The sequence below is a fragment of the Clytia hemisphaerica genome, unplaced genomic scaffold, assembly GCF_902728285.1.
Source record: "Clytia hemisphaerica strain Z4C2 unplaced genomic scaffold, Clytia hemisphaerica genome assembly, whole genome shotgun sequence".
Lineage (NCBI taxonomy): Eukaryota > Metazoa > Cnidaria > Hydrozoa > Leptothecata > Clytiidae > Clytia > Clytia hemisphaerica.
Window position 1 is genome coordinate 433,285 of NW_027103890.1, and position 27,783 is coordinate 461,067.

Below are 27,783 nucleotides of genomic sequence, written 5' to 3' on the forward strand. Positions count from 1 at the left end.
CTCAAGTAACTCATATCGCGTGTTCTGATTGGTCGGAGAAAACTAAAGTGGTTTTCGTGTGTTCTGATTGGTCGGAGAAAACAAAAGTGGTTTTCGCGCGTTCTGATTGGTCAGAGAAAACGAAAGTGGTTTTCGCGCGTGAATCGCATGTTTTAATTGGCCAAAATAAACTTGGTTTCAAATTATTTTGACGCGCTGCTACTGGAAACATATTTGATAAAATCGAAGGTAATACTCAATATGATTGAAAGTGATTGGAAGTAATCGAACAGAAGCGAAACGATTGAATGAATATGGTCGATAAAAATGTCATAATTTGGAGTTGAGTGAGAATTCGATCACCGATAGAGTCGATAAGTGGTCACTGATCACCTTCAATTGTTATCGATCATTATTGATTACTTCGATCACAATCGAACGTTCGATTAGTACCGTCTGGCTCTGAGGGGGAGGGGGTCCTTTGAAAAGCGTACAAAAGCATACCCAGTGTTTTTTCCAAGCACCCAAATGCCCCCGTTAGACGGTGGCATTAAACTCAATTCAAACTGAGTTCATTGATAAACATTGATAAATTCTATAAATTCATTCAATTTTAACCGTTTTAAAGTGCTAGTTAAGACAAAAATATGCTCAGCTTTCTGAACCCCCCACCAGGGCTAGCCCTGGACCCACAGGGGGGCTCAAGGCGCCCCCAGCCTCTGATATCACGGCTTACGCCTTTGTTAAAAACTCAATTTTAAAGTACAAATGGAGGTATTGTTTGGTGCTTGGAAAAATCCCTGATACCGTGAAGTCCAGTAACTTGCATCAGTGGAGGGAAACTTGCATAGCCATCAAATGACTGACCAATTAAAGCAGCAAGATTTCAAAACAAATGAACTACGCAGCTCCGCTTGCAGCTCTACTCTACCATTTTTGTTTTGATTTAACTTTGTATTTTAATGACCAGCCAGGTCAATCATTTGAGGGCTATGCATGTTAGCCTCCAACCACTGATGCAATTTTCCCGATCTCACGGTAGGTGGGGCCATAGTGTCCTCCAGGGTTTGTTCCCCCACCAAATTCTTGATTTTTTTAAATCTCCAAACTTTTTTTTCCCTTTTTGCCTTTTTGCCTTTTTGCTTTTACACAGAAAATACTGAAAATATCAGTTCCCCCATATACCCATATAAATTTCTCAAATTTCAACCTGTCACAAACATAAAATTTTGGTGCAAAAGGAATACTAGACAAAATAGAACGAAAATGGGTTAATGTAAACAAACATGCTTAGAAAAGCAGACTAAAAACAACAATGAAATAAAAAATTAAAATCCTAAATAAAATCCCCCCCACCAAATTTGCCAACTGTCGATGTTTCCCCCCCTCTCCCCCCCCTTTACTATTAAATTTTTATTTCCCCCCCCCTCACCCATCCAAAATTGGAAAATAGTTTCCTCCCCCCTCCCTTTATAAACCGATTATTTAAAAACTACTGAACCAATTTTAAAAAGTAACAGCTCAATATTTAAGTTAGACCTTTCTTTGTCTTATGCCATTATATTCAAGTTCATGCTCAAAAGCGTTGCCAAACAAATTTTTTTTTTAACCACTCAGTATGTCACAGAAATAATTAATTCCGGGAAGTTTCATGGAAAAGTTAAGAAATTATCTCTGTTATTTTTTAAAAAACCTCAGAGAAGTGTTGAATATCTTGAGATTAAGTTAATGATTGAATTGAGTTTGGATGGCTCTCCTATTATTTAGAATTTTTATGATGTAAAGTGTTTAATAAGTGTTATTTAAAAATATATATTTATTACTCGTTTTATTTCAGCTTGAATAATTATTAACAATAAGTAAGTGGCAATCATGTTCTCAGCTACCAGTTGTGATGACATTGACACCTTAATAACACAAGGCCAAAAGAAACAATGCAATTTTTCAAACTGGACAGAGCAATCAAGAGATTTTCTTCTCAAACAAAAGACCTCAAGGATTTTGGAAACTCAAAAAAATCAAGGTATATATAAATAAGAATAAAAAAATTAAGATTCATCAAGGCTCAAATAAGAGCATAGTCAGGAATGTGTCCTTTTGCCTCCTTTTATCTCTATAATTTGTTAGTGTTCTTTTCAAAGATAAATTTTGCATAATATTTGCTAATTACGAAAAATATTATAAAATAGATGAAAATCTGTCCCAAAAATCCTGAAATCATAATTTTTTGGCCCACTTAATTTTTCCATTTCCTGTTTGATATTACAATCGAAAAAACTTTTATCATTTCACTTTTTTCACAGAGGACATGAAACAGATACAACAAGAGACCAAAGAATTTATCAAAATATCCAAAATAACTGAATGTAAGTTTATTGTTTTATTTCGAACATTATTAAGTAGATGTTACAATAAAATGTTTTGTCAAACTTGTCAAGGTTGCCTTTTGGCTAGTTGAAATCCATACTCTTTAAAGGGAGGAGCTATATACACTCAGGGGTATTCTGATAAAAGAGAACCTGTTTACACTATATCTTCAATCAAAGTCACAATTAAAAGTTATTAGGAAAACATTCCCAGGGTCCTTTTCTGTGACGTTGGGCTTTCACTTTGTTGACATTTGAAAACTTGGCATCAAAATCTGTCATCCCAGATGGCCAAAGTCTGATGCTATTCTAGCTATAATAGTTTTCAATTGCTATAATTTCCTTCCCTTGATTAGTGGCTCTATTACATGTTAGAAAATACAAAATAGCCGGTTATCCCCACCAGTCACTTATTTGAAAAAAATTCATTGAAATTATTTCTTTTTTCAGTTTCAAATGCTCAAGCTAATGATATCAAATGTTTATCTGAAGAACTAGTTAAACTGAAAGCCCAATCTTGGCAAAAGAACTTGCTAAGTAAAACTAAAGCAGAAAAACTTGAGGAGAACCAAAACACAGTCAAACAGAAATCAGAAGGTTTGCAACTATTTTTGTATTTGGTTACTCTTCCCTGCAATATATATAGTGCTGACTATGATTAACTTTGAATTATCTTCTTATTTTCTAGAAGTGGCAGATACCGAGAAGAATGTTGCAAAACACCTTGAAAAACTTGAAAAAGGCTTAAGTTTTTTTGAAGAACACCTTGGACTGAAGGTGTTGTCAAATCCTGGTAATTGTTTGATTGATTGATTGATTGACACTTTCTACAGGGAATTTTATTGGTTTGAGCTGATTTGAGGCCATTTTGCAAAAGCAGGTGTGCTGAGTCATGGTGGTATGGTTTAACTCAATCAAAATGAACCTTGGTCTTTCTTAAATTGACTTGGTGATATAATAGTACCCTCTTTAAGAAATTAGGAAGAAAATTGCCGAGACCATTGGAGTACCTGAGAATACCATCAAGCCCTTTACCCGATGCCTAAAAGACACTAAAATAATAAAAAGTGCGTACAACTATTGGAGTTCCAGTTCATTCCATTTCTTCTTTTAGATGATCATCTGACATTCAAATTTACAAAGATCGACGAAATGAATCAAGATAAAGAATTTTCCTTTAATCTGGCTGTCGAAGGCTCTCCTGGAAAGTACACAGGTTTGCTTGCAATTCTTTTCATTATATACACGGTTTTCTTATAAGAATGCTAAGTCTCAGTTTTTTATAAGAAATCTTTTTATAAGAATTATAAGAAGTCTCAAGATTTTGTTCAATCTTTTCTTCGTTTTTATTTTTATTTTTTTTCGTCTTTTTTTTCGTAGCTAGAGACCAAACTAACCAATAATTTTCAAAATTCTTTCCTAAGAATATTTTGAGGCTCAAAATAGAAAAATCTCTTATGATATGAAAACCCTGAACCTAGATCAATATTCTTCATTACCTATAGCAATCAGGACTTTAAAATGGTCTCTTTCGATTGTTTTAAGAGGTATTCTGCCAGTCAGCATCTATGAACTGACAGAACATGGGAAGAAGTGGGGATTTGACCGTGAATTTATTGACCTACAATTTCTTTTAGACAAGCTGGTATCAATCTACAACTTTTCATTGTTTTTCTTATAGTTTCTGACTATTCTGTCTCGATTCCTGACCTCGAAGTCAGCGTTCAAGAATTGAACGAGGGAAACGACTTAAAGAAGTTCATTTGTTTCATGAGAAACTCCTTCAAAAAATCCACCACAGTGCAACAATAAAAAGGTATACAATTTTTTATGACACAAATCATTGTTTATGGGGTTGAGGGTGAAAATGATCTAGCCTTGGTTATCAGGAGCATAGTTGCCAGATTTAGAACGTTATCCAATGTGACAAGATGTGAACAACTCAAGAAATGGAAAAATGTTTTGCCAACACCTGAAGTTGTGTTACGTTGCAATGACCTTTACTAGGTAAAAAATACCTAACGGCGCACAGTGACAATTCGTGATGGACTCATTTTGAGCGATTCGGGACAATTTTCCTATTGGAGCTTTTTGATTCAAATGCAACAAGGATGAAGTGATGATGTGACGATGTTGATTGGTTTTTTTTTCGAATGCGAAATTTGGTAACCAAACTATAAAAGCATGTCAGAGATTATGTTTGAAAATGTGTTTTGATTTGTTTATCGAAGAAGTATTTGGAAAGAGGACTAGAGAACAGTTAACAACAAAAAACAAAAAAAACATTTATAAATCATTGACAGATAAAATTTGATTCAATAATTATTTTTTGGTTATGGATAAAAAAGAATTGCCCCTTTTTACAGTTTTCTTTCGGTAATCCTATTATCAAGATTACAACACGGCTTTTTGGCTGCTATCTTTCACGCAAACACGACTTGTTTTGCTCTAAAGGTGCTTTTTCAGATAATTTGTGAAAGTAAATCCTCACGAAGTTTACCCCGATTCTTTATGCGTGGAGTTTTATCTTCAAAATTAATTTAGCTAATATTTTATTAAGTAGCACATTGTGACATAGACAATGATATTTTGAATTGTAGATAGACAATGATTGTAACAGTATAATCGACTAAATGAGAAAATAAAACCTTTCCCTTTAATTAATCAATTTTAGTGTCTTGCTGAAGTTACTCTACTGTCTAATCTACTGTCGTGAAAAGACGATTAAGTCAGCCTTGAAACCTTGAAATATTTCGACCACTAAAAGGTGTTAAAAAGATTTTTTTTTTTGCTGCTATTCTAAATGTTTTATTTCTCTCAATTCTCATTTTCTCAAGGTTATGATTCAAAAAACATTTCGACCAATTTTTTTCAGATTTTTCAAATCATCTTCTCAAAGTTTTCAATGTTTTTAGTTTCTTATCTTTTCCATTTCTTCAATCCGGGAGTTAGTTTTCTAGTTTGTTAAAGTCTGTCTCGAAATTACTTGGACTCTCTACTTCAACAATTTCCCAACCAACATTGCTAAATCGGCCAACAATGACCAAAAACAGCATGGTTTCAGCCCACTTTTTAGGTGCCCCCATTGAGCATGGTGCCCCCAGCAATTTAGGTCCCCTTGAGAAATTGCTTTGAGTTAGGAACCCCCATTCAGCCAAAAGAAATTTTTTTGATTTGACACTTTCTGTTCTTTTGTATACCAGAAGATTGTAATCAGTTATGAGTGTGAGTGTTAAACGGTTAAACAGAGCCAAAAACACAACTAGCTATCCATGTTTGCATACTCTTATCCTGAGGTTTTAGCTTCTCTATGTTACCGTGAGATCGGGTAACTTGCATCAGTGGAGGCTAACGTGCATAGCCCTCAAATGAATGACCTGGCTGGTCATTAAAATACAACTACGCAGCTCCGCTCGCAGCTCTACTCTACCATTTTTGTTTTGATTTAACTTTGTATTTTAATGACCAGCCAGGTCATTTATTTGAGGTCTATGCATGTTAGCCTCCACTGATGCAAGTTACCCGATCTCACGGTAGCACGAGGAGCGCACTCGCATGAGAAAAGCTTTGTTTTTATGCTATAAAGATGGCGGCTATAAATAAAAACAATCACATTATTAGAAAAATATAGCAAAAGATGGCGTGATGGGGAAACGAAAGAAAAATTGGATGGGAAACTAGGTGCTGAGGGTAAAAAATTCAATAATTTGAAATATTTTGAAATATTCGATTTGGAAAATATAACCAGCCCCCAGAGCCTCCATCAAGACAGCTAGGTACCCTTAATGAATAGGTAACCCCAAAGAATTGCAAGGCATTAGCCCCCCTCTACTAACCTGGCCTAGGTGCCCTTCAGATTTCTGGGGGGGGGGCTGACACCATGAACAGCCAAAAAGAGTCCTACTTCACAGGGCTCCATTTTGCTTTATTTTATCAAATTTTCATAAAGTTTTAATAAATTATTTATGCTACCCCGAACAGTGCCGTGGGAAGCATTTTGATATTATTAGGGGGGGGGCATAAGTTCAGTGACACCGTGAGTGCTAACCATGGTTTGGCCCGAGGGGGGGAATTTTAAAATCTAGAGCTCTAAATTGGCTAAAAACACACTCAAAAAACTGAAATAATTCGAGTATAGGTAAAATACTCCATTTGATGAAAAAATTATTTGGGGGCCTAAGCACCCTGTCCCCTCCGCCGGTAGCTACGGCACTGCTGAAATATCTTTCCAATGATGTATAACTTTCTATTATAGCATAAATGGTTGCCTACAATTTATTGTTAAAAACTTGAAATGTCCACAAACTTTTCAGACAGACTTTTTTCTTATTCTTAAAAGTCAAAATTGAGACTTGTATTCCTATAAAATTGTTCTTATAAAAACTTTTTGGCTGATCTTAGGGATAGGTGACGAAGAAATGAAACATTCAGTTAATATTTTTTAATATTTTTTGCATATTCATATTTTTTAATTTACCCCCCTGTGTTTTAGCCGGTTTGCATTTTCCCATCGCGCGCGCATTATATTTTTTCAAAAAATTATCTACGTAGTTTATTAAAAAGCTTCTGTACAATAATGTGTGTTTGTAATTGTTATATAAAATTATGATCTGGTCCTTAAAATGTGTGATTTGGTATGTGTAATAAACTCTTCCTCCAGGCTAACCATCTTGGCTAGCTCTGGTTAAATCAGCAACAAAACAAGGACCAGACCTCAATCATATAATGAAGAGATAAAGAATCTCTATCATTCTTCAGTCTTGCTCTCTCAAAGAAAGTCATTTTCTTCAAGAAAAGCAAACTGGTCCAAGCTCGATTCCGAACTCTTCTCCCTTGTCAGCAACATCAAAGACTGCAATATCTCTAATTGGCAATCTATCACCGACCTTTGAAGTATATTCAAAGACAGTCTTGTGCCATTTTCCGTCCTTCTTATTACATTCATCTTTGACAACTCTCAACTTGTTCTTGTGGTGTGAGTCAGTAGAGACTTCTAACAAATCGTTACTCATGACTTTAACAAATGGTTTGGTGTTTCCAAAGCTGTCAGTATGGGCGTGTGAGTTCTTGCAGTGATAGGTGATGTTTTGTCGGACAGTCATACTGTTCAAGCGCATGTATCTCAATTGAACATTGTTGGCTGGGAAGTCGAACTAGAGAATAAGAAAATGAGCTTTGATTGAAAAGTCTCTCAGAGGTTGAAGGAATATACATGTTAGATCCTGCAGGAAATTTAAAGATACAGTTGAAAATGAAAACGAATAATATTGAGAAAGATTCAGCTGAACTTGGTTGGATCTCTCACCTACAATCAAATCACCTTAGACCAACCCTTATTTGTAAGTCGATGGATTTTCATGTTCAGAAGAGCTACAATCTTAAACTCATTATCTGTTAGGAGCTGTTTATGTGGAGGAAGGGGGTAGCCCATCATCTAGGTGAAGTGGGATAGATTTTCCAACGTCACGTGATCTATTTCTAGCTATTTGATTCGTCAAAAACTGTGACGTAGTGTTCGAAAATTCCACCATTCCACCTCACCTAGCCGGTCCAGCCCGCCTCCATAAAACAGCCCCTAAATTTATTTATTGCCTTTAAGTTTATTTCTTTGAAGATGATTGTTTCTTACTGAAAAAACTTTTATTCCTTGGAGGAATATTTATCCTTTTTTTCTCCTAATTTGGGAGCCTCGGGCTGAGGAATTGCTAGAAAATGCTTAAGTTGAATCAAGTGTGGTTTTCACCTTCGACTAAAGATTTAGTACTTACGTCATCAGAGATGGCAAGATCGCGTAAGAACCAGGTCCATTTATCAGTACCACTGGTGACCCATTCTTTCTTGTCGAAAGTAGCTTTGTGCGGTGGCACGCATGTCTCGTGTTTCTTGTTATCAAAGTCACAACGTGCTTGGAATTTGTCCCATGACGAACCTCCGTTTGGATCCAACCAGTATTCGTCTGAAGTAGGAAGAAGAATTATAATTCTTAACTTTACGGAAGTATTTTTAATGTACACCTTTGTGTGTTTTATTACAGACACATTCATAATTCATTCCTCGAAGCACATAAATTACTGTTTTAAAAATAAAACCTTTAACCTATGCTTGTAACCAACTTTAGAATATAAATAAAGCTTTGTATATCGTATAAAAAATCCAGTTCATATCTTTTGAAAAATAGTTCAAACTGTAATATGTGACTCTTTTCAAGCTCTTATTTACCAAAAAGCAGAGTTGTCTCTAAGCGCTGTTATTTTGTTCCAATATCACTTCAGTTACTTTGAAAGGCCTACTAAAGCTTCAAGTCAATAAGGATTGTATTTTACCTGTTTCGACATCTGGGTGGCACATTTGTAAATCTTGGCAAGTCTTGGCAGGGAATGCTTTAGTACCATCGGGTTTCTCAATTCCTTGGATGGTCTCATCAAGTTTGAGAACGTATGAGAAAACGGTTCCTTGGGTTTCTTTGGCTTCAGTCTTGAAGTCTTTGCCTTCTTCAGATTTGTAGTATTTGTAGCCTTGGTATTGTTGATATGCTGGTCCTTTCTCCGTGTTCCCGCCAAACGGTGGCAAAGTCAAACCACCGGCACCAAAACCTCCTGGCAATCCTGGGGGTCCTGGAGGTCCGGGTGGTCCAGAAGGTCCTGGAATACCGTCTTCACCGCCTCGTCCTCGTGGTCCATAGGATCCTTTAATTCCTTCTGGTCCAGCATCTCCGAGTCCTCCCGGTGGTCCTTCACGTCCAGCGCGTCCTCTTGGTCCATCATCTCCGGCGGGTCCGGAGGCTCCTTTTGGTCCATCGACACCGACTTCTCCTTGCATACCAATGGGTCCTGGAAGACCAGTTGGGCCAGTCATACCTCTCCATCCTTTGTCTCCCTTTTCTCCTGTATCTCCGTTATTTCCTTTGTTTCCCTTGGCACCTCTGTTGCCAATGGTTCCATCTCGTCCTCGGAGACCTTTGCTTCCTTTAGCTCCATCTCGTCCCTACAGATTGAACAAAAGTAATCAAATTTGAGATTTTCACATAGTGGATATCTTTAGGATCTTCCGATTATCAGTCTTTTGAATGTGGTTTATTTCTCCCCCTCCCTACCTCGATTTGTTGGGGCAAATTTATATAATGTTCTATGTCTACTCATGTTGTCTGTCTGGTTCAAGCTTAATTTATATGAATTCTGTATCTTGTAAATATAGGACCAACAATTAAATTTTTGAAAATTCCAAAAGTTCATATCATCAACTTACAGCCATTCCTTTCGATCCGCTCTTGCCTTTAGTACCAGCAGCTCCAGCGATTCCGGGCATACCTGCCGTTCCCGGTGATCCGGGATATCCGGGTGTTCCTGCATCACCTTTTGTTCCAACTTCACCAGGGCCTCCTGCTTTTCCATCTTTTCCACCAGCTCCCTTAAAATGGAAATTTATTGATGTCCTTTATCTCGTATGAGGTTATGATTGATCGCAGGTATTATTAAACATTAAGTAAACGTATTAAACCAAGTAGGTTCAGAAATACTTTCCATTGAAATAGCTTTGAAGTATATAAAAGAAAGTTAAAGGGTCCTTACGTCTTTTCCTGGTTTTCCTGGGAATCCGGTAGCACCGGCGACACCTTGTGGTCCTGGAGGTCCTTTCTTTCCAGCCTTTCCTGCGGTTCCAGCAACTCCTGGTTCTCCCTTTTCACCGGATTTTCCTTGAGATCCTGGAAATCCTGGCATACCAACACGTCCTGGGGATCCACGGGCGCCTATTGGTCCAGCAGCACCCATTGTTCCTTGAATACCAGGGATACCATCATCTCCTGGATCTCCATTGCTTCCGTCCTTTCCTGCCATTCCTGGTGCACCATTGTCTCCTGGTCGTCCAGGTAATCCAGCTTCTCCTGGAGATCCTTTTGATCCATCACGCCCTGAGGGTCCTGGTGGTCCAGAACGTCCTCGGTTTCCAGTTGGCCCACGTCGTCCACGGTTTCCTGGGATACCTGGTGCTCCTTGGTTACCCTAAAATGTAATTTAAGATTGTTTTAGAAGGTGCTGAAAATATCACATCAGTTATTGCATAACATTCCTTGGTAAGATTTTTCCCTTTTAGAGTTATCAAGTAAAAGTAAGTGAGTTTGCGACCGCAGTCGGAGGCGACCCGGAGGCTCCTCTTTCGATAGCTGTCTACCCGAAGGTAAGGGAGGGCGCCACTCTTTCTCCCTGGATTGCTCAACTTTACCCTTGATCCTTCTTTTAATTGTTGAGCATCAAGCAGATAGGCATCAGGTACCATTTTGAAAATCTTTGGTATGACCCGGCTGGGGGTTGAACCCACAACCTTGCGAACCGTAGTGGGATGCTCTACCACTGCACTACGGTTGGCTATCGAAATGTACGGATGAAGATACAAAAACAGCAAGACAGGCAAAGATGCAGATGGTAGTTGTACTGTGGATATAGCACTTCATAAATATTGGTTTTATACTTACAGCTGATCCTCTTGGGCCTTTCGATCCTTTGTTACCATCCGATCCTATCTGCCCAATTTGACCAATATCTCCGTCAGGTCCAGGTGGTCCAGATTTGCCAGAAACACCCTTATCTCCACGAGGTCCTCGCTCTCCCTTGGAGCCATCTCCTCCTCTTAATCCAATAGATCCTGGCTCTCCTGGTAATCCAGATGATCCTGGGTTTCCTTGTGATCCTGGTTTTCCACGTTTTCCTTGAAGTCCGTTAGCTCCTGGTCGTCCGGTTTCTCCCTTAGGTCCAGTTTCTCCTGAAGGTCCAGCTGGTCCTGGTAATCCATCAGCTCCTCTTTGTCCATTTTTGCCATTTTCTCCTGGTTGTCCTTTTGGCCCTCTGGAACCCTGAAAATGGGAAAGAAAGATGAATTGAGTTTCGTCTAGGTTGGAAAGTTTCAAAGTTTACGCCATTATGGACGAGACATTCGATTTGTCTGAAAAATTGAATTTTCAAAATCGAATGTTTTTTCCTTGCTGGCAGATCTTACGCAAAGTTACGTACAGTTGTTAGTATAGGTGGTGATAAATAACTAGCCTCTGTGAATTCGATTGCTCTAGAGGACTCCATTGAAAAATGATTGAAAGATGAATTTCCCTGGTTTTCACTTTTTTCCTTGAGATTAAGATTTATATATTTGAAAACTGCTTACATGTTCTCCTTTTGATCCATCGGGTCCTCTCATTCCTGGAGATCCTTGGGCACCTGGTGCTCCTGGAGATCCAGTGACTCCGTTTGGTCCAGAAGGTCCTTTTTCTCCTGGGATTCCTTCTGCTCCTGGTTCTCCACTTTCTCCATTCAATCCAGGCGATCCCTAGAAGGAAAGAAATTGTTGAAATGATTTATATGACCTATGATTTTTTTATTTTGGCAAATAAGGCTTCGTTAAGGTCTAGCCAAGGACTCTCAGTAACTTTCCGAGAAAAAGCTCATTTTTCAGATAACTTATAGATTATTTGGGTTTGGTAACAAGTAAAAGTTCGACTTACTCTCAGGCCAGTTGGTCCGTTAGCTCCAGGTGGACCTCTTGGACCTTGTTCTCCTGTTTTTCCATTGTCTCCTCGAAGTCCATCTTTTCCTGGTTCTCCATCACGGCCTGGGGCACCGGCTTCTCCGACGGGTCCCGGTGGTCCTGTTCTTCCTGCATTTCCAGGGGCTCCAGGAGCACCCAATTCTCCAGCAGCGCCATCGATACCTTGAGGTCCAGCTTGTCCTTGGGCTCCTTTTTGTCCTTTGTCTCCAGTGTTACCTTTAAGCCCAACGCTTCCTGGTTCACCAATTCCTCCAGATGGTCCTCTGGCTCCTTTTGGTCCTTGAAGACCTTGTGATCCGACAAGACCGCGTCGTCCTTGTTGTCCCATCAGTCCTGGCCTTCCGTCTTTTCCTGGGACACCACGTTGTCCAGATTTTCCTGGTCTTCCTGATTTTCCTGGTGGCCCTGATGGTCCACGATCTCCCTGTGGTCCAACTTCTCCTGGCTCTCCTGGTCCTCCAGATGATCCTTTCAATCCTCGTTTACCGATCTCTCCACGGTCTCCTTGTTGCCCTTTTGGTCCTGGGGTTCCTGGGTCTCCAGGGCTTCCTGGTAAACCTTGTTGTCCACGTTCGCCATCAGGTCCTGCGGGCCCATTAGGCCCATCCCGACCAGCTTTTCCTCGTTTCCCTGGTCCTCCAGCTGGTCCTGGGTTTCCTGGTGGTCCTGGATCTCCACGAGTTCCTTTGAGACCTGCTAGACCAAGACCACCTTGTTCTCCTGGTTCTCCTCGGGTACCAGTTCCTCCAATACTTCCGTCGGGTCCTCTTAAACCTTGAAGTCCTCGAGTACCTGGGGGTCCTCGTTGTCCTTGAGGTCCAGCCATACCTTGGCTTCCCTTCTTCCCTTGTCTACCATCTCGGCCACGGGCACCAGGTTGACCAACATCTCCCTTTGGTCCAGCATCTCCAGTCACTCCACGGATTCCTTGTTCTCCACGTTCACCTCTTGATCCGAAAGCTCCATCTTCTCCTTTGGCCCCATCGACACCTGCTTTTCCTGGTGTTCCTGGTAATCCTGCAGGTCCCTGAAAATAGTTATGGAATAGTTAATATTCAGGATATCTTGCCATTGGTGTTACATTTTTATCTGGCCAAAATTTATTTCAATCTAATTTTCTCGTTTTTAGGATTTAACTGCGGAAATATTGTAAATAATGAAATACAATTCGAGAATGTTTCTTTTTGACGTCAAAAGTGAAGGGAATTTAAGTAACTAATACTTACTGGTGGTCCTGGAGGTCCAGTCGATCCAAGTGGTCCCTTAGGTCCAGTTGGTCCTGATGTTCCAGCAGGTCCTGGGGAACCTTGTAAACCTTGTGGTCCTCGTGGTCCACTATCACCATCCAGACCATTGTCTCCAGCTATTCCTTTATCTCCTTCAATTCCAGTGCCTCCTTTTTCACCAGTCTCTCCGCGATCTCCCTTCAATCCTTTGTAACCGGCAGCTCCACGGACGCCTTGGGGTCCTCGGTCTCCTTGACTTCCTCTTGGTCCAGTTTGGCCGATTCTTCCTGGGTCTCCACGTTCACCCTAATAAAAAAGGTTATTTATTCATTCATTCACTCCTTCATCTTATATTTGCGTTTCCAATTTTGAAGTATATCAAAAAGAAGTTCTGTGAGTTTTAATAGAAATCATTCCTTCTCAGTTATTATCTTCAATAAAAATTGACAATAGACATGTTTTCAAATTTTAAATCGGTTTTTGTCATCCAAATGAAGAACTTCAACTGCCTCCCTCCTTTAGAAAGGAAGGTCCAAAGCAATTTTTTGTCCCATGATCTCTAATACGTTACTTACATTAATTCCATCGCGACCAGCTTCTCCAGCAGATCCGGTTGGACCAAGTTCTCCTTTTTCGCCAGCACCGCCAGCTTCTCCAGGAAGTCCTGGCTCTCCGCGTTCTCCATATGGTCCTCGGGGACCTTCGCGTCCTTTTGGCCCTAATGGTCCTGGTGGCCCTTCTTTTGGTGTGACAAAACCATTTTCATTAAGGTTATCAAATTCACCTCCAGCATTTGGTCCAGGACCTTTTTCGTCCCCATTGCCGCCTTTCTCTCCGAGCTATAAAACAAGTCTCAAAATCAGTTCTGATGTGGAGATGTTGTATTTCATAAACTCTGGAGTCTAAATTCCCAACAGTAATGTTTAAGGTACAGGATTGAACTTATTATAGTGAAACTGGTCGAAGCCTGCCTAGACTACAGCAATATATTGTCGATCAGTAAGCGTTTAAAATTCCATCGACGTAATGATGGAAATGTATCAAAATATTTTGGAAAATGCTCAGCGATTTTTTGGTCTAAGTTAATGTTAGGTTATCGAGTCTGGTCTCTAGTGTGAAGTTTTGAAGGTCCTATCAAAATGCCTCAAACTTACTGGTCCAACTGGGCCGGTGCCAGTGCCAGCTGGTGGTCCTGGGGGTCCAGGTCTGCCACGTTTTCCTTTTTGTCCTTGTTTTCCACCAGTTCCTTTCAATCCTTTGACTCCACCAAAACCTCGGCTTCCATCTGGGCCTTTTTGTCCATTAGGTCCCTAAAAATTTGTATGCCAATTAATTTAATTATCTACTTTAATGGGATTAATTTTGGCGGGGTTAAATTTCGCGGATTTGGGTGTTATCCACGAAATTAAATCCCAATGGAAATTTGAAAAGACGTTATCCGCAAAATATTTCTAAACAAAACTCGAAAAATGTCAAAGAAACACTGTTTGAATGTTTACGACATCAAAGAGTTGCTTATAATGTACGAAATCGTTAAAATATTGCCACCCAAAAGTGCCATCCGCGAAATTAACCCTATTTAAGTATTTGTCTAAGCTTTTGATAGTCCAGTATATTTTTCAAAAGAGAAATTTGTATTTTTACAATGTGGATAAAACCTAAAATAAGCAAGATCCTTGCACACTTAAGGTTTTTGTATTACTAAGGCCTGATAAAAAATAAATCATTCTTACATCTTCTCCTGGTTCACCTGGATCTCCTGGTTCACCTTTGATGGGTGTAGGTCTTGTTGGAACGACAACAGTGGTACAAACCAAAGTACAACCATCAGTACAACATTTTTGTGATCCGGGACAATCAGTGTCCAATAAACAACTGTTCAAACCTGCAGTCAACGGTGGACATTCCGCTTTCGAATCTGTATCAATCACTGGACATTCTCCTGGTTTCCCCGCTGTAAAATATGATCAATATGGAGAAAATAAGTCATTCGTTTTAACCCCTTTAAACTTGAAAGACATGTTTACACGTTTTTTTATAAGAGTGTCGAAAAATTTCGTATTCTTTTAATGCTATTCTAAAGTTTTTAAGTTTCTCAAAATTTTCTGTAGGCTGCAGCTTTTGGGTGTTTTGGTGTCATTGCATAAGAAATTGTATGTCCAGTCCGCGAGGCATTTAATACACTCTTCTCGAGATGCATAAATTTATTGTTGTCCTCGTTTTCAAACAGATTTCATTGCTATAAAATTACATATTCAAAATGATAATTGTGTTGTTTACACCTCATGAGACATTTTGAATTTCAAGTACTTTTGTTTTAGAGTTAATGTTTGCTTTTTGGAATTTAAATTGGTTTAAATGTATAATCGCACGATGGGTTATTTTTTCTTATTTGGCACGCCCTCAAAGAGAGCAATTAATCGTTAATTGCATCCTGTAGAGAGCAATTAATCGTTAATCACACTCTCCAATGCCACGCCAATGTTTACAAAATTGATTTTAATGTTTTTTCTTACATTGTTTTTGCATCGAACGTTTTAATTGCATTCGAAATTTATTTTGTGAGAAAGAAAATCAATAAACAACAATAAAAGAAAGACATAAAGAGAAGAGAAAAATATAAAACTCTCAGTGTAATTTCTGTAATTTACTTTCCTAACTGGGAAAAAGTAGTGACAGTCATTGTGCGACTAGCTCGTAATCACATAATAACTCGTACAATTCGAAAATTGCACTCGTGATTTTTTTGTTTCGAATTTTCCTCGTCCTTTCGGACTCGGAAAATTAATAACAGAAAAATCACTCGTGCAATTATATTCGAATTGCACTCGTTATCATGTGATTACATATACTAATTTCATAGCAATGAAATCTGTTTGAAAACGAGGACAACAATAAATTTATGCATCTCGAGAAGAGTGTATTGTTCGTAAATTTTTAACCTTGATATCTTATGTTCTTATATACTTCATTCTTATATATAAAACGTGTATGTGTCCAGAAGAAATCAAAATGCCACAAACTATCGGTCATGTTTCCTGACATCATTATTTAAAAGTATACCGAATGTCAGAAAGGCCATAAGCTTCCTAAGGTGCTAAAATCATTGTCTAATTTGAGGGGATAAAGAAAGGCTTGAGGCGCCTTTTCTTTCATAATTCTATCAACTGACAGTATTGGGGTATAGTAAGAATGTTGACAATGTAAACAGAGTGGAATAGAATGGCCCAATGTTTATAATGTAAACACAGTCATGGTGAACCCCTTTTTCAAACACTTGAATATCTTTCTTTCTCTGCCAACTTTTTGTTTACACAAGGTTGAAGTCACCAAACAGTGTTAATGACTTGCACGTTTTTTATAAGAACAAACTATATAAGAACATAAGGCTTTGATGGTCAAATTATTAAGAACAAGTTAAGAACTTTTTCAAGGCTTTACAGACTCTAAAACATCCGACTTTTTGGGAGAATGGACAAAGTACCTCAACAAGGTGAAAATAAGAACATTCTTAGGCTTAAAACTCACAAAGATACGAACCCAATCGTTTGGATGTTATTACAAAAAACGTTTATTGTCTTCTCTATTTTGTTTATTTCCCTATTTCTCAAATGATATGACACATAAGATATATTTGGTGCTGAAATTTTCAAATGAGAAAAATGCATGAAGTGCTTTTCTTTTGGCTCGTAAATGAGATTCGAAATTTGAATTTACACCCAATTCTAATCAGAATTTTCTGAATTTATTGTTTTTTTATCTGTTATTCTTCACAAATTTTATTGCAGTGCTTCCAGCACAGGCTGAAAAATGGCGCATTTTTGGCAAAGTATTCAATGAGAGTATAAAAGTTTGGGCTAATTTGTTATACAAAAAAAAACCTGTCTGAAACAAAAATCTTTGCTTCGACCAGTATTTATTCCAGACACTAGCTCATAATGATCTAACATAAAACTTGTTTAACACATTGATGCATAAATTGAAGCTACGTGTTTCCGATACTTCGTAAGAAAACAATTTCTAGACAGGCGTGTTTTGCTTAAAAAATTTTTCCCTCTGTTACTTAACGAGTAATATGACCTTTTCAAGGAAAGAAAATGTCAAGTGTGCTGATTTCCTCCTTTTGAAATTATCTGCCGTCCGTTTAGAAATAAATTCGCTAGGCCATGATGCAACAGCAACATGAGCATTGCACGTTTTTTTATAAGAACACAAGACTTCTACGGCCAAAATTTTAAGAACATGTTAAGAACATTTAAGGCTTTGCGGACTATATAAAATACCCAATATCTCGGGAAAATGGACCAAAATTCTCACAAAATGGTCAAAATAAGAACATTTAAGAACATTTTAGGCTTTAAACACAAAACATCCAAAGGCTTCAAAAATTTTGGATGTTCTTATAAAAAAACGTGTACAAGAAAAAATTTCTACCCTTCATTTCGAGACCTTTAACTTCAGAAAAACCTTAGTTTATTTGTTTTAAAGTTTCAAACAAGTTCGAGTTTTAGCTTAACTGGGCATCAGATTTTAAGATTTTGCATTAAAAATTACCCTTCGGTTAACTTCGTGATTTATGGCCTTTTTTTATTAGTCTCTTTTAGCAGCTCATAATAAAAAAATATCACGATTTAAAATCATTTCGGCTCTTGATTTACTGTATGTCAGTCAAAAATCGTGTCATTTCATAATACATTGTTGTCAAGGAGATGTAAAGTATAAGAATGGTCTCTTTTACATAGTAATTCTAAAAATAAATTTGTTGTGTCTTATTTTCAGTTTTGAAATCATAAATCTCGAATTAAGACGCTCAAAACCGCAAAGATTTTCTCTAGATTCTCAGAAATATCTGATAGAATCTTTTTGGCTATGGTCTTTCTTCGGGTTTCTGATAGAAAAATTCTTCCTTAGTATGTAATCATTATTTTATATTTTGGTTCCAACCCTTGAGATTTCTTCCTTTACTTCCCCTTACTTAATATCATTAAGACAAATATAAGAAGATATATAAGACCTTGACTTTTTGCTTAGAAAATTTATTCCCTTTAGGTATTACATTTCTAGTCGTGAACCTTTAGACTAAAGGTCTAGTCTTTTACTCCAATTATTAATCATATAGCTTTGAAACTAACTTACCTTCTTGAGCGTTTGCGAGCGTGCTGAATACAGCTATGAACAACAACCAAAGTTGTCGTTCGCCAGTGGAAAAGCGCATTTTTGTATGCTGGCTGGCCAAAAGCCTGCTTCGATCACCGTAGGTGCAAGCAACTAACCAGTCCCAGCTCTTTCCACAACGATCGTATTAATTCAAAGTAAGGTTGCTCTTTGAACCACTCCTCGCCTTTCCTACTCTATCTCATTCACTTTCCACGGGTAAGCTTTATGGAATCCTTGAAACACTATCCTATTGTTCCTATCCCTTGTTTTGATTGGCTAATCCGAAAATATGACAGGGTCACTAAAGTTAAATAGCACAGCGAAGTCAACTGTTCTCGTAAACCTTATTCTTAAGCTTAAATCAAACAGACTCTCCATAGCAGCTGCATAACCATTCTATTTTCACTGCATTTTGAACAAAAAGCATAGCAGATGGAGGGAGTGCTTGTTTTTTTTAGTGTCTTTACAAATTTTTTGTTGCCGTCAATTTAAGAATTGATGTTTAGCTCGTCAAAATTCGTCATACAATGAAATGACAGTCGAACAAAAGAAAAGCATCACTTCCGACTGATTCTAAACAATGAAGCACAACATTTGACTTTTGTTCTCCATGTTGACTCGTAAAGCAAACACTTGAGTGTCTATTCTAAAAGCTATTACTCAGAACCACCCTCATAACTAAGCAATGATGAAAACAACACAGTTTTTTGTGAACAGCAGGAAACCCATCTTGTTTGTGGAGTAAACAAGATTTTAAACAAAATTCAATATCTCCTTTGTTTTCTATGTTTACATGGACTTTCAGAGACTGTTTGTCCTTTTGTCGCCAAGTCAAAACTTTGTTAACAACCCTCATAATTCTTTGTGGGTCAGATGCGGTCACCAAATTCTTAATAAAGTCTTTTTGTAAGGTCAGTAAGATCAATCCCTGTCCAAGATTTTCTATTGGGTTGCCTAAAGCCCATTTTGAGCCAATTTTGACCTCTAAATAAATAACAACAATAGATTTCATATATATTTTTGGTATTTTTTGCATTTATTTTTTTAATTTACCCCCCTGTGTTTTAGCCGGTTTGCATTTTCCCATCGCGCGCGCATTATAATTTTTTCAAAAAAAATAAAATATGTAACATGTATAAAATTCTAAAAAATTCTGTACAAAGAATTTATAAGTTAAGTTTAAAAACAAAACTTTGAATGATTTTGTTGAGCTTGAAAATCTGGTCCTTAAGATTTGTGTGATCTGAAGTTTAATTGTAAAGAAACCTTGGGACTGGCCCTGGTTTAATCAACAACAAAACAAGGACCAGACCTCAATCATTTAATGAAGAGATAAAGAATCTCTATCATTCTTCAGTCTTGCTCTCTCAAAGAAAGTCATTTTCTTCAAGAAAAGCAAACTGGTCCAAGTTCGATTCCGAACTCTTCTCCCTTGTCAGCAACATCAAAGACTGCAATATCTCTAATTGGCAATCTATCACCGACCTTTGAAGTGTATTCAAAGACAGTCTTGTGCCATTTTCCGTCCTTCTTATTACATTCATCTTTGACAACTCTCAACTTGTTCTTGTGGTGTGAGTCAGTAGAGACTTCTAACAAATCGTTGCTCATGACTTTAACGAATGGTTTGGTGTTTCCGAAGCTGTCAGTATGGGCGTGTGAGTTCTTGCAGTGATAGGTGATGTTTTGTCGGACAGTCATACTGTTCAATCGCATGTATCTCAATTGAACATTGTTGGCTGGGTAGGTGAACTATAGCAAAAAATATTTAGAGATTAGTTAAGGTTTTCTAACATTGTACATTGGCAAAGAAAAAGTTTGAAAATTAAATGGCACAAACTCGATTATTCCTTGATTAGATTTGCCGCTTAGGAAGAAATTATTTAGTCACAAAAAAGTTTTAACTGGCCTGGTTTTCACTTAACCTTCAAAGTGTGGGTACTTACGTCATCAGAGATGGCAAGATCGCGTAAGAACCAGGTCCATTTATCAGTACCACTGGTGACCCATTCTTTCTTGTCGAAGGTAGCTTTGTGCGGTGGCACGCATGTCTCATGTTTTCTTGTTATCAAAGTCACAACGAGCTGGGAATTTGTCCCATGATGAACCTCCGTTTGGATCCAACCAGTATTCGTCTGAAAGAGTAAGGGAAATGATTGATTTTTCAATCCATCCGATCTTATCAACCATGGACAAGAATGTCAGGAGAACAATTTTTAGAAAGAGGCCTCCTTATAACAGCCTACAGGAAATGAATGAGGATTTTCCAAAATACCCTTAGCTTGTGAACATAAAGCAGAGAGACATCATTTTAAGGTTTTCTTTTAGACCTTTACCTTATGCTACGGGAGGTGTCTCTCCAACAAAGAAAATAAGTTTTTTAAGTACCTGTTTCGACATCTGGGTGGCACATTTGTAAATCTTGGCAAGTCTTGGCAGGGAATGCTTTAGTACCATCGGGTTTCTCAATTCCTTGGATGGTCTCATCAAGTTTGAGAACGTATGAGAAAACGGTTCCTTGGGTTTCTTTGGCTTCAGTCTTGAAGTCTTTGCCTTCTTCAGATTTGTAGTATTTGTAGCCTTGGTATTGTTGATATGCTGGTCCTTTCTCCGTGTTTCCGAATGGTGGCATGGTGTTGATACCGCCGGCGCCGAAACCTCCTGGCAATCCTGGGGGTCCTGGAGGTCCGGGTGGTCCAGAAGGTCCTGGGATGCCGTCTTCACCGCCTCGTCCTCGTGGTCCATTTGATCCTTTAACTCCTTCTGGTCCAGCATCTCCGAGTCCTCCGGGTGGTCCTTCACGTCCAGCGCGTCCTCTTGGGCCATCATCTCCTGAGGGTCCTGAGGCTCCCTTAGGTCCGTCGACACCGACTTCTCCTTGCATACCAATGGGTCCTGGAAGACCAGTTGGGCCAGTCATACCTCTCCATCCTTTGTCTCCCTTTTCTCCTTTGTCTCCCTCAATTCCCTTGTTTCCTTTGGCACCACGTTTTCCGACGGCTCCTTCTTGTCCTAGAAGACCTTGGCTTCCTTTAGCTCCATCACGTCCCTGAAAAATCAGACAGAAAAGGTTCAATACCTGGTTCCTATCCTAACACTAAAGATTATTCTTGAAGAAAGTTGTTGGGTAAAAAGACACTTCTTGGATGAATTCATTTGCTTCACTCCAAAGAAACTGAATAGAGTAATTTGAAGTCTGGAACTTTCATGTTGCTATGAAAAAGACACAACTAACAGCAACTAAGACTACGTTATACTCTTTATGAAATAAAGATTATTTTGTCCAGCTTTGAAAAATTCTTGTAATTCTACATTTCTTGGATTTATAAATGCTCCAACTTACAGCAGTTCCTTTTGCTCCGTTCTTTCCTTTAGATCCGGCTGCTCCAGCGATTCCTGGCATACCAGCTGTTCCTGGGGCTCCAGGGAATCCGTTTGGTCCCTTTTCGCCTTTGGTTCCGGCAACTCCTGGTTCTCCTGGTTTTCCGTCTTTTCCTGCTGCACCCTAATAATGCAAAAATATATTTTGGTTATTTTTATTTTCTTTAATCTTTAGCGTATTACAGGTACTGGGGTGACCAAATTTAGAAATCAAAACAATAAGATTCTTACGTCTTTTCCTGGTTTTCCTGGGAATCCAGTAGCACCGGCGACACCTTGTGGTCCTGGAGGTCCTTTCTTTCCAGCTTTTCCTGCGGCTCCAGCAACTCCTGGTTCTCCCTTTTCACCGGATTTTCCTTGAGATCCTGGAAATCCTGGCATACCAACACGTCCTGGGGATCCACGGGCACCTACTGGTCCAGCAGCACCCATTGTTCCTTGAATACCTGGGATACCATCATCTCCTGGATCGCCATTGCTTCCGTCTTTTCCTGCCAATCCTGGTGCACCATTGTCTCCTGGTCGTCCTGGTAACCCAGCTTCTCCTGGAGATCCTTTTGGTCCATCACGTCCTGAGGGTCCTGGTGATCCAGAACGTCCTCGGTTTCCAGTTGGTCCTCGTCTTCCACGGTTTCCTGGGATACCTGGTGGTCCTTGAATACCCTGAGAACAGATTATAAATCAAACAAAGTTATACAGAGAACATTTCTTTGTTAAAAATGAACATGTTTCTTGAAAATTTAAACAGGACATTCAAATGACTGGTGAAAAAGGTTAACAGGACATTCAAATGACTGGTGAAAAAGCTTAGCAGGACATTCAAATGACTGGTGAAAAAGATGTCGTTCAACTCGTTCAGAAGTCATAAAACAGAGAATGAAAATGGTATTTCATGGATTTTTATTTTATACTTACAGCAGATCCTCTTGGGCCTTTGGAACCTTTGTTTCCTTGTTCTCCAATCTCTCCAATTTCTCCGATACCTCCGTCAGGTCCAGGTGGTCCAGATTTGCCAGAAACACCCTTATCTCCACGAGGTCCTCGTTCTCCCTTGGAGCCATCTCCGCCTCTTAATCCAATAGGTCCTGCCTCTCCTGGTAATCCAGATGCTCCTGGGTTTCCTTGAGATCCTGGTTTTCCACGTTTTCCTTGAAGTCCGTTAGCTCCTGGTCGTCCGGTTTCTCCCTTAGGTCCAGTTTCTCCGGGTGGTCCAGCTGGTCCTGGTAATCCATCAGCTCCACGTGGCCCGTCTTTTCCGTTTTCTCCTGGTTGTCCTTTTGGTCCTCTGGAACCCTAGAATACATATGATTATCATGAGTGATATGACTTTTTAGCGCTACTACTATATTACGTTTTTTTTAATATGCGTTAGTGATGATTGCTTTTCGAGAATCTGTTGTCATCAATGAATATCTTTAGAAATTGATTTCTACTCACGTGCATTCCCTTGGGTCCATCAGGTCCTTTGATTCCTGGAGATCCTTGGGCACCTGGTGCTCCTGGTGATCCAGCGACTCCGTTTGGTCCAGAAGGTCCTTTTTCTCCTGGGATTCCTTCTGCTCCTGGCTTCTCCACTTTCTCCAGCCAAACCTGGGGATCCCTAAGAATAAATTAATTGAAACGATTATGCTACTGATTGATGGACTAATGACATCCACTTTCAAAAGCTTTTTTCTCTTAAAAGGAAAATAGACTTTATTCAACTTACTCTCAGGCCAGTTGGTCCGTTAGCTCCTGGTGGACCTCTTGGACCTAATTCTCCTGGATTTCCATTGTCTCCTCGAAGTCCATCTTTTCCTGGTTCTCCATCACGTCCTGGGGCACCAGCCTCTCCAACGGGTCCTGGTGGTCCAGTTTTACCATTGTTTCCTGGGGCTCCTGGACCTCCACGTTCACCTGAGGCACCATCGATACCTTGAGGTCCAGCTTGTCCCGCGGCTCCTTTTTGTCCTTTGTCTCCAGTGTTACCTTTTGGTCCGACGCTTCCTGGTTCACCAATTCCTCCAGATGGCCCTCTGGCTCCTTTTGGTCCTTGAAGACCTTGTGATCCGACGGCACCACGTCCTCCTTGTTGTCCCATTGGTCCTGGTCGTCCGTCCTTTCCTGGGATACCACGTTGTCCAGATTTTCCTGGTCTTCCTGATTTTCCAGGTGGTCCTGGTGGTCCGCGATCTCCCTGTGGTCCAACTTCTCCTGGCTCTCCTGGTCCTCCAGATGATCCTTTCAATCCTCGTTTACCGATCTCTCCACGATCACCTTGTTGTCCTTTTGGTCCTGGGGTTCCTGGCTCTCCAGGGCTTCCTGGTAAACCTTGTTGTCCACGGTCTCCGTCTGGTCCTGCGGCTCCTGGTGGTCCGTCACGTCCAGCCTTTCCTCGTTTTCCTGGTCCTCCAGCTGGTCCAGGGTTTCCTGGTGGTCCTGGATCTCCACGAGTTCCTTTGAGACCTGTTAAACCAACTCCTCCTTGCTCTCCTGGTTCTCCACGAACTCCAGTGGCTCCAATGCTGCCGTCTGGACCTCTTAAACCTTGAAGACCTCTGGGTCCTGGTGGTCCTCGTTGTCCTTGGGGACCAGCGGTTCCTTGGCTACCTTTCTTTCCTTGTTTGCCGTCACGTCCTCTTGGACCTTGTTGACCGAGGTCTCCCTTTGGTCCAGAGTCTCCAGTTTCTCCACGGATTCCTTGTTCTCCACGTTCACCGCGAGATCCGACAGCTCCGGATTCTCCTTTAGCTCCTTGCGATCCAGCATCTCCTGGGGTTCCTGGTAATCCAGCAAGTCCCTACAGTTAGGAAAGTGAAACTTTTGATTCTAATAAATGTAAAAAATAACTTTCTATTTATGGGTATCATCTTGACATTGCAATAGAGTTCTTAATAACAATCTAAATGGAATTTAAAAAGTTAGAACTTACCGGTGGTCCTGGGGGTCCAATGGATCCAAGTGGTCCCTTAGGTCCAGTTGGTCCTGGTGGTCCAGCAGGTCCTGGAGGTCCTTGTAAACCTTGTGGTCCTCGTGGTCCGTCATCTCCATCGAGACCATTGTCTCCTGGTTCTCCTTTGTCTCCTTCAAACCCAGTGCCTCCTTTTTCTCCAGTCTCTCCGCGATCTCCCTTCAATCCTTTGTAACCGGCAGCTCCACGGATTCCTGGTGGACCTTGTTCTCCTTGAGTTCCTCGGGGTCCAGTGGCTCCAATTTGTCCTGGATCTCCACGTTCACCCTGTAGAGAACGAAAAATAAAATCAAAAGTCATTCGTTTTTTCATTTTTGGCTTTTACATTTATCATTTTTCACGTTTTTCAAAATCGAATCAAATGTCTCTTTTGGTGACGGATAGTTTGTTGATACTTACATTAATTCCATCGCGACCCGGTTCTCCGGCAGATCCGGTTGGTCCAAGTTCTCCTTTTTCACCAGCAATGCCAGCTTCTCCAGGAACTCCTGGTTCCCCACGTTCTCCGTAGGGTCCTCGGGGACCTTCACGTCCTTGTGGCCCTAATGGTCCTGGTGGCCCTTCTTTTGGTGTAACAAAGCCATTTTCGTTGTTGATCTCCCCGGCGGCATTTGGTCCTGGACCTTTCTCGTCACCATCAGTGACTGGCCCAACTGGACCGGTTTCACCTCCGGTACCTGAAGCTGGTGGTCCTGGGGGTCCAGGTCGTCCACGGCGTCCTTTTGAACCCTGTTTACCAAGTCGTCCTTTCAAACCCTTTTGACCACCGACGCCACCTGATCCATTTGGTCCTTTAGGTCCATCTGGTCCCTGAAAATGTCCAAGATTAGAGTGTTGAATTATCAGGTTTGAATGTCGTTGAATTCTTGAATTCATTGCTTTGGATTTGCGCACATATACAGAGATTTTTACTTTTCCAACTGGTCGACTTAGGAGATCATGTTAGGAGTCTACGAACCGTCATAAATGTAGAAAAGACATTTTCGATTCTCAGTACGACTGAAACACATCTTAACTTCGATTGCTAGGTTTTTAAGTATGAAATCCCCATCGATTTCCCAAGAGGGAGTCAAATAGATTGTGTTGGCAGTATATTTAAAAGTAGAATCAAAATCAATTCTTACATCTTCTCCTGGTTCTCCTGGATCTCCTGGTTCACCTTTGATGACAGATGGGACAGGTGGTGCACTAACAGTGGTACAAACCAAGGTGCAACCATCAGTACAACATTTCTTATTTCCTTCACAATCAGAATCCAATAAACATCCTTCAATACTTCCGGCTGGTGGACATTCAGCTTTGCCGTCCGAATCGACGACTGGACATTGTCCGGGTTTCACATCTAAAAAAAATAAAAAAATATCTTGATTTGTATTGTGTTAACAGATGATTCAAAGTTATTCAGAAATCTGCTGTAAGTAATCTACTTGCTGTTCACCTAGCAATCCTTAAGCGTCAGGAAGAGACAAATTTGCATCTTATTTAGACCTAACAATCAAACGTGATGGGGAGACGCGAAATTTTGACGTCATTCCTAGCTGGTAAATTCGGCCCAATCCCTTTGTTGTTATGTTTAGGGTTCTGAAATTTTTGTTGTTGTGTTTTCTTTAAATCACTTCTTAAAGTTTTGATTATCATATCAGTTTAATATTAAAAGTTCCGTTAAGATGGAGTTGAATTTTTCTTTGTCAAATCCAATGTCAAATTTCTAAAGCTTAGGCATGATCGACTTTCAAAAAAAAATTAAAACCAATATTGTGTATTGATAAAAGCAGATGAGAAAAGGGAAGGTCATTTGGTTGCATCCGCCGATATCTATCTATTCAAATATCGTATATTTGTTTTCATAACAGTGTAGATAGGCCCTTGATGACCTTTCTTTCACTATCAATCACTCTATGATTTGTTTACACAGCGCACAATAAAGATGAAAGGTGATGGATGACATTAAAACCTTTCCTTTATTTACTTTAAAACGTTCGTACTTTTATTACTTTACTCTCCGAAATGATTTTATTTTTCTTGGTTTGATTTTAACTGTGATTATTTCCTGACTTGTTTTTTTTCTTTGTACCTCATTTCGCCCGCTCTTTTAATTAATCTAATTTCCACGTCCACGAATCGACATGGCCGTTAAACAACCCTGTGTCATTAATTTCGTTCTCATTGGGAAAAACACCCTATGATTTCAGCCCCACTGGTAAATTGACTTTGATTTCAGCCCCATTCGAAATTCAATGTTTAAAAATTACACTCCAAAACCATCCTCAGTGGATCTTTGAAGCTTGGAACAATAGAATGTCTATTCCCATTAGGATTACCGTGGAAAATGTTAATCCCGCTGTGGGATAAAGTTCCACCGGGACTGTAAGACATTCTAAAGGCGAAAGTGGTGAAATGCGGCACATAAAACAATGGTAAAAAGTTTGAAAAGTGGAAAAGTTGATATCCCGCGTTTCATTTCAAATATTTTTTTCGAAGCAAGTTTGTAGTCAATTCATTAAAATAAGAATCTTATTAGTACAGTATGCAGACGTTCAAAAGCTCCCTTCTAGACCAAAAAATTCTTAGAAGAGGGTCATTTTAATCCAACTCAAAATCGAAAAATTTCCCTGTCTGTAAACCATAGTTGCCTACTTATTATTCACAATATATTTGGCTCTCCACTTTCGAAAGCAAATTACTGTCATAAAAAAAGAGATGAAAAAGTGTTGAACCTTACCCTGTGCTGCAGCAAATGAACTGAACACTACAGCCAAACACAACAACAAAAGTTGTCGTTCGCCAGTGGAAAAGCGCATTTTTGTATGCTGGCTGGCCAAAAGCCTGCTTCGATCACCGTAGGTGCAAGCAACTAACCAGTCCCAGCTCTTTCCACAACGATCGTATTAATTCAAAGTAAGGTTGCTCTTTGAACCACTCCTCGCTTTTCCTACTCTATCTTATTCAAGATTTTAACAACATCCTTTATCTGTAGCCGGGAACAATACCCTATTGTATGTAGCTCGATTCTAATTGGTGGATTAAATTTTCGACAGGGTCAAGAAAATGTATGAAAGAAAATTGGTATGGTGTTCTTTGTTGTGGACCCTGTCAATTTAAACTATAACCAGATCCAAACATTCGCTTCCTCACAGTGCTCAAATAAAGCTTTCCTGTACTTTGGTCTCATGATGTTTCTCAAGTTTAC

At 39.6% G+C, this 27,783-nt stretch overlaps 2 protein-coding genes across 2 annotated transcripts; one reads left to right on the forward strand and one right to left on the reverse strand.

Annotated features, from left to right (window-relative positions):
• Positions 1 to 1,816: 1,816 nt before the first annotated feature.
• On the forward strand, positions 1,817 to 4,434 carry LOC136808665 (uncharacterized). Its single transcript, XM_067065213.1, has 6 exons — positions 1,817 to 2,002; positions 2,283 to 2,345; positions 2,796 to 2,942; positions 3,034 to 3,138; positions 3,460 to 3,561; positions 4,027 to 4,434. The coding sequence occupies exons 1-6, from the start codon at positions 1,852 to 1,854 to the stop codon at positions 4,155 to 4,157; spliced, it is 699 nt and encodes a 232-aa protein (XP_066921314.1). The 5' UTR covers positions 1,817 to 1,851; the 3' UTR covers positions 4,158 to 4,434.
• Positions 4,435 to 7,043: 2,609 nt separating this feature from the next.
• Positions 7,044 to 27,535, reverse strand: LOC136808646 (collagen alpha-1(VII) chain-like). Its single transcript, XM_067065195.1, is given in 27 exon segments — positions 7,044 to 7,498; positions 8,114 to 8,301; positions 8,669 to 9,329; positions 9,591 to 9,752; positions 9,914 to 10,345; positions 10,816 to 11,193; positions 11,499 to 11,660; positions 11,836 to 12,906; positions 13,106 to 13,411; positions 13,681 to 13,944; positions 14,260 to 14,415; positions 14,839 to 15,059; positions 18,242 to 18,407; positions 19,652 to 20,014; positions 20,209 to 20,331; positions 20,333 to 20,397; positions 20,651 to 21,311; positions 21,606 to 21,767; positions 21,875 to 22,306; positions 22,559 to 22,936; positions 23,081 to 23,209; positions 23,211 to 23,243; positions 23,352 to 24,422; positions 24,555 to 24,860; positions 24,993 to 25,403; positions 25,718 to 25,935; positions 27,316 to 27,535. Coding segments are annotated over 27 exon segments (8,964 nt in total). The 5' UTR covers positions 27,395 to 27,535; the 3' UTR covers positions 7,044 to 7,132.
• Positions 27,536 to 27,783: the final 248 nt, after the last annotated feature.

What these genes read in the sequence shown, in the direction of transcription:
- LOC136808665 (XM_067065213.1), top strand. Translation starts at nt 1,852, where the DNA reads ATGTTCTCAGCTACCAGTTGTGATGACATTGACACCTTAATAACACAA. An exon ending in GGAAACTCAAAAAAATCAAG is followed by an intron (nt 2,003 to 2,282) that starts GTATATATAAAT and finishes CTTTTTTCACAG; the next exon opens with AGGACATGAAACAGATACAA. An exon ending in AGTCAAACAGAAATCAGAAG is followed by an intron (nt 2,943 to 3,033) that starts GTTTGCAACTAT and finishes CTTATTTTCTAG; the next exon opens with AAGTGGCAGATACCGAGAAG.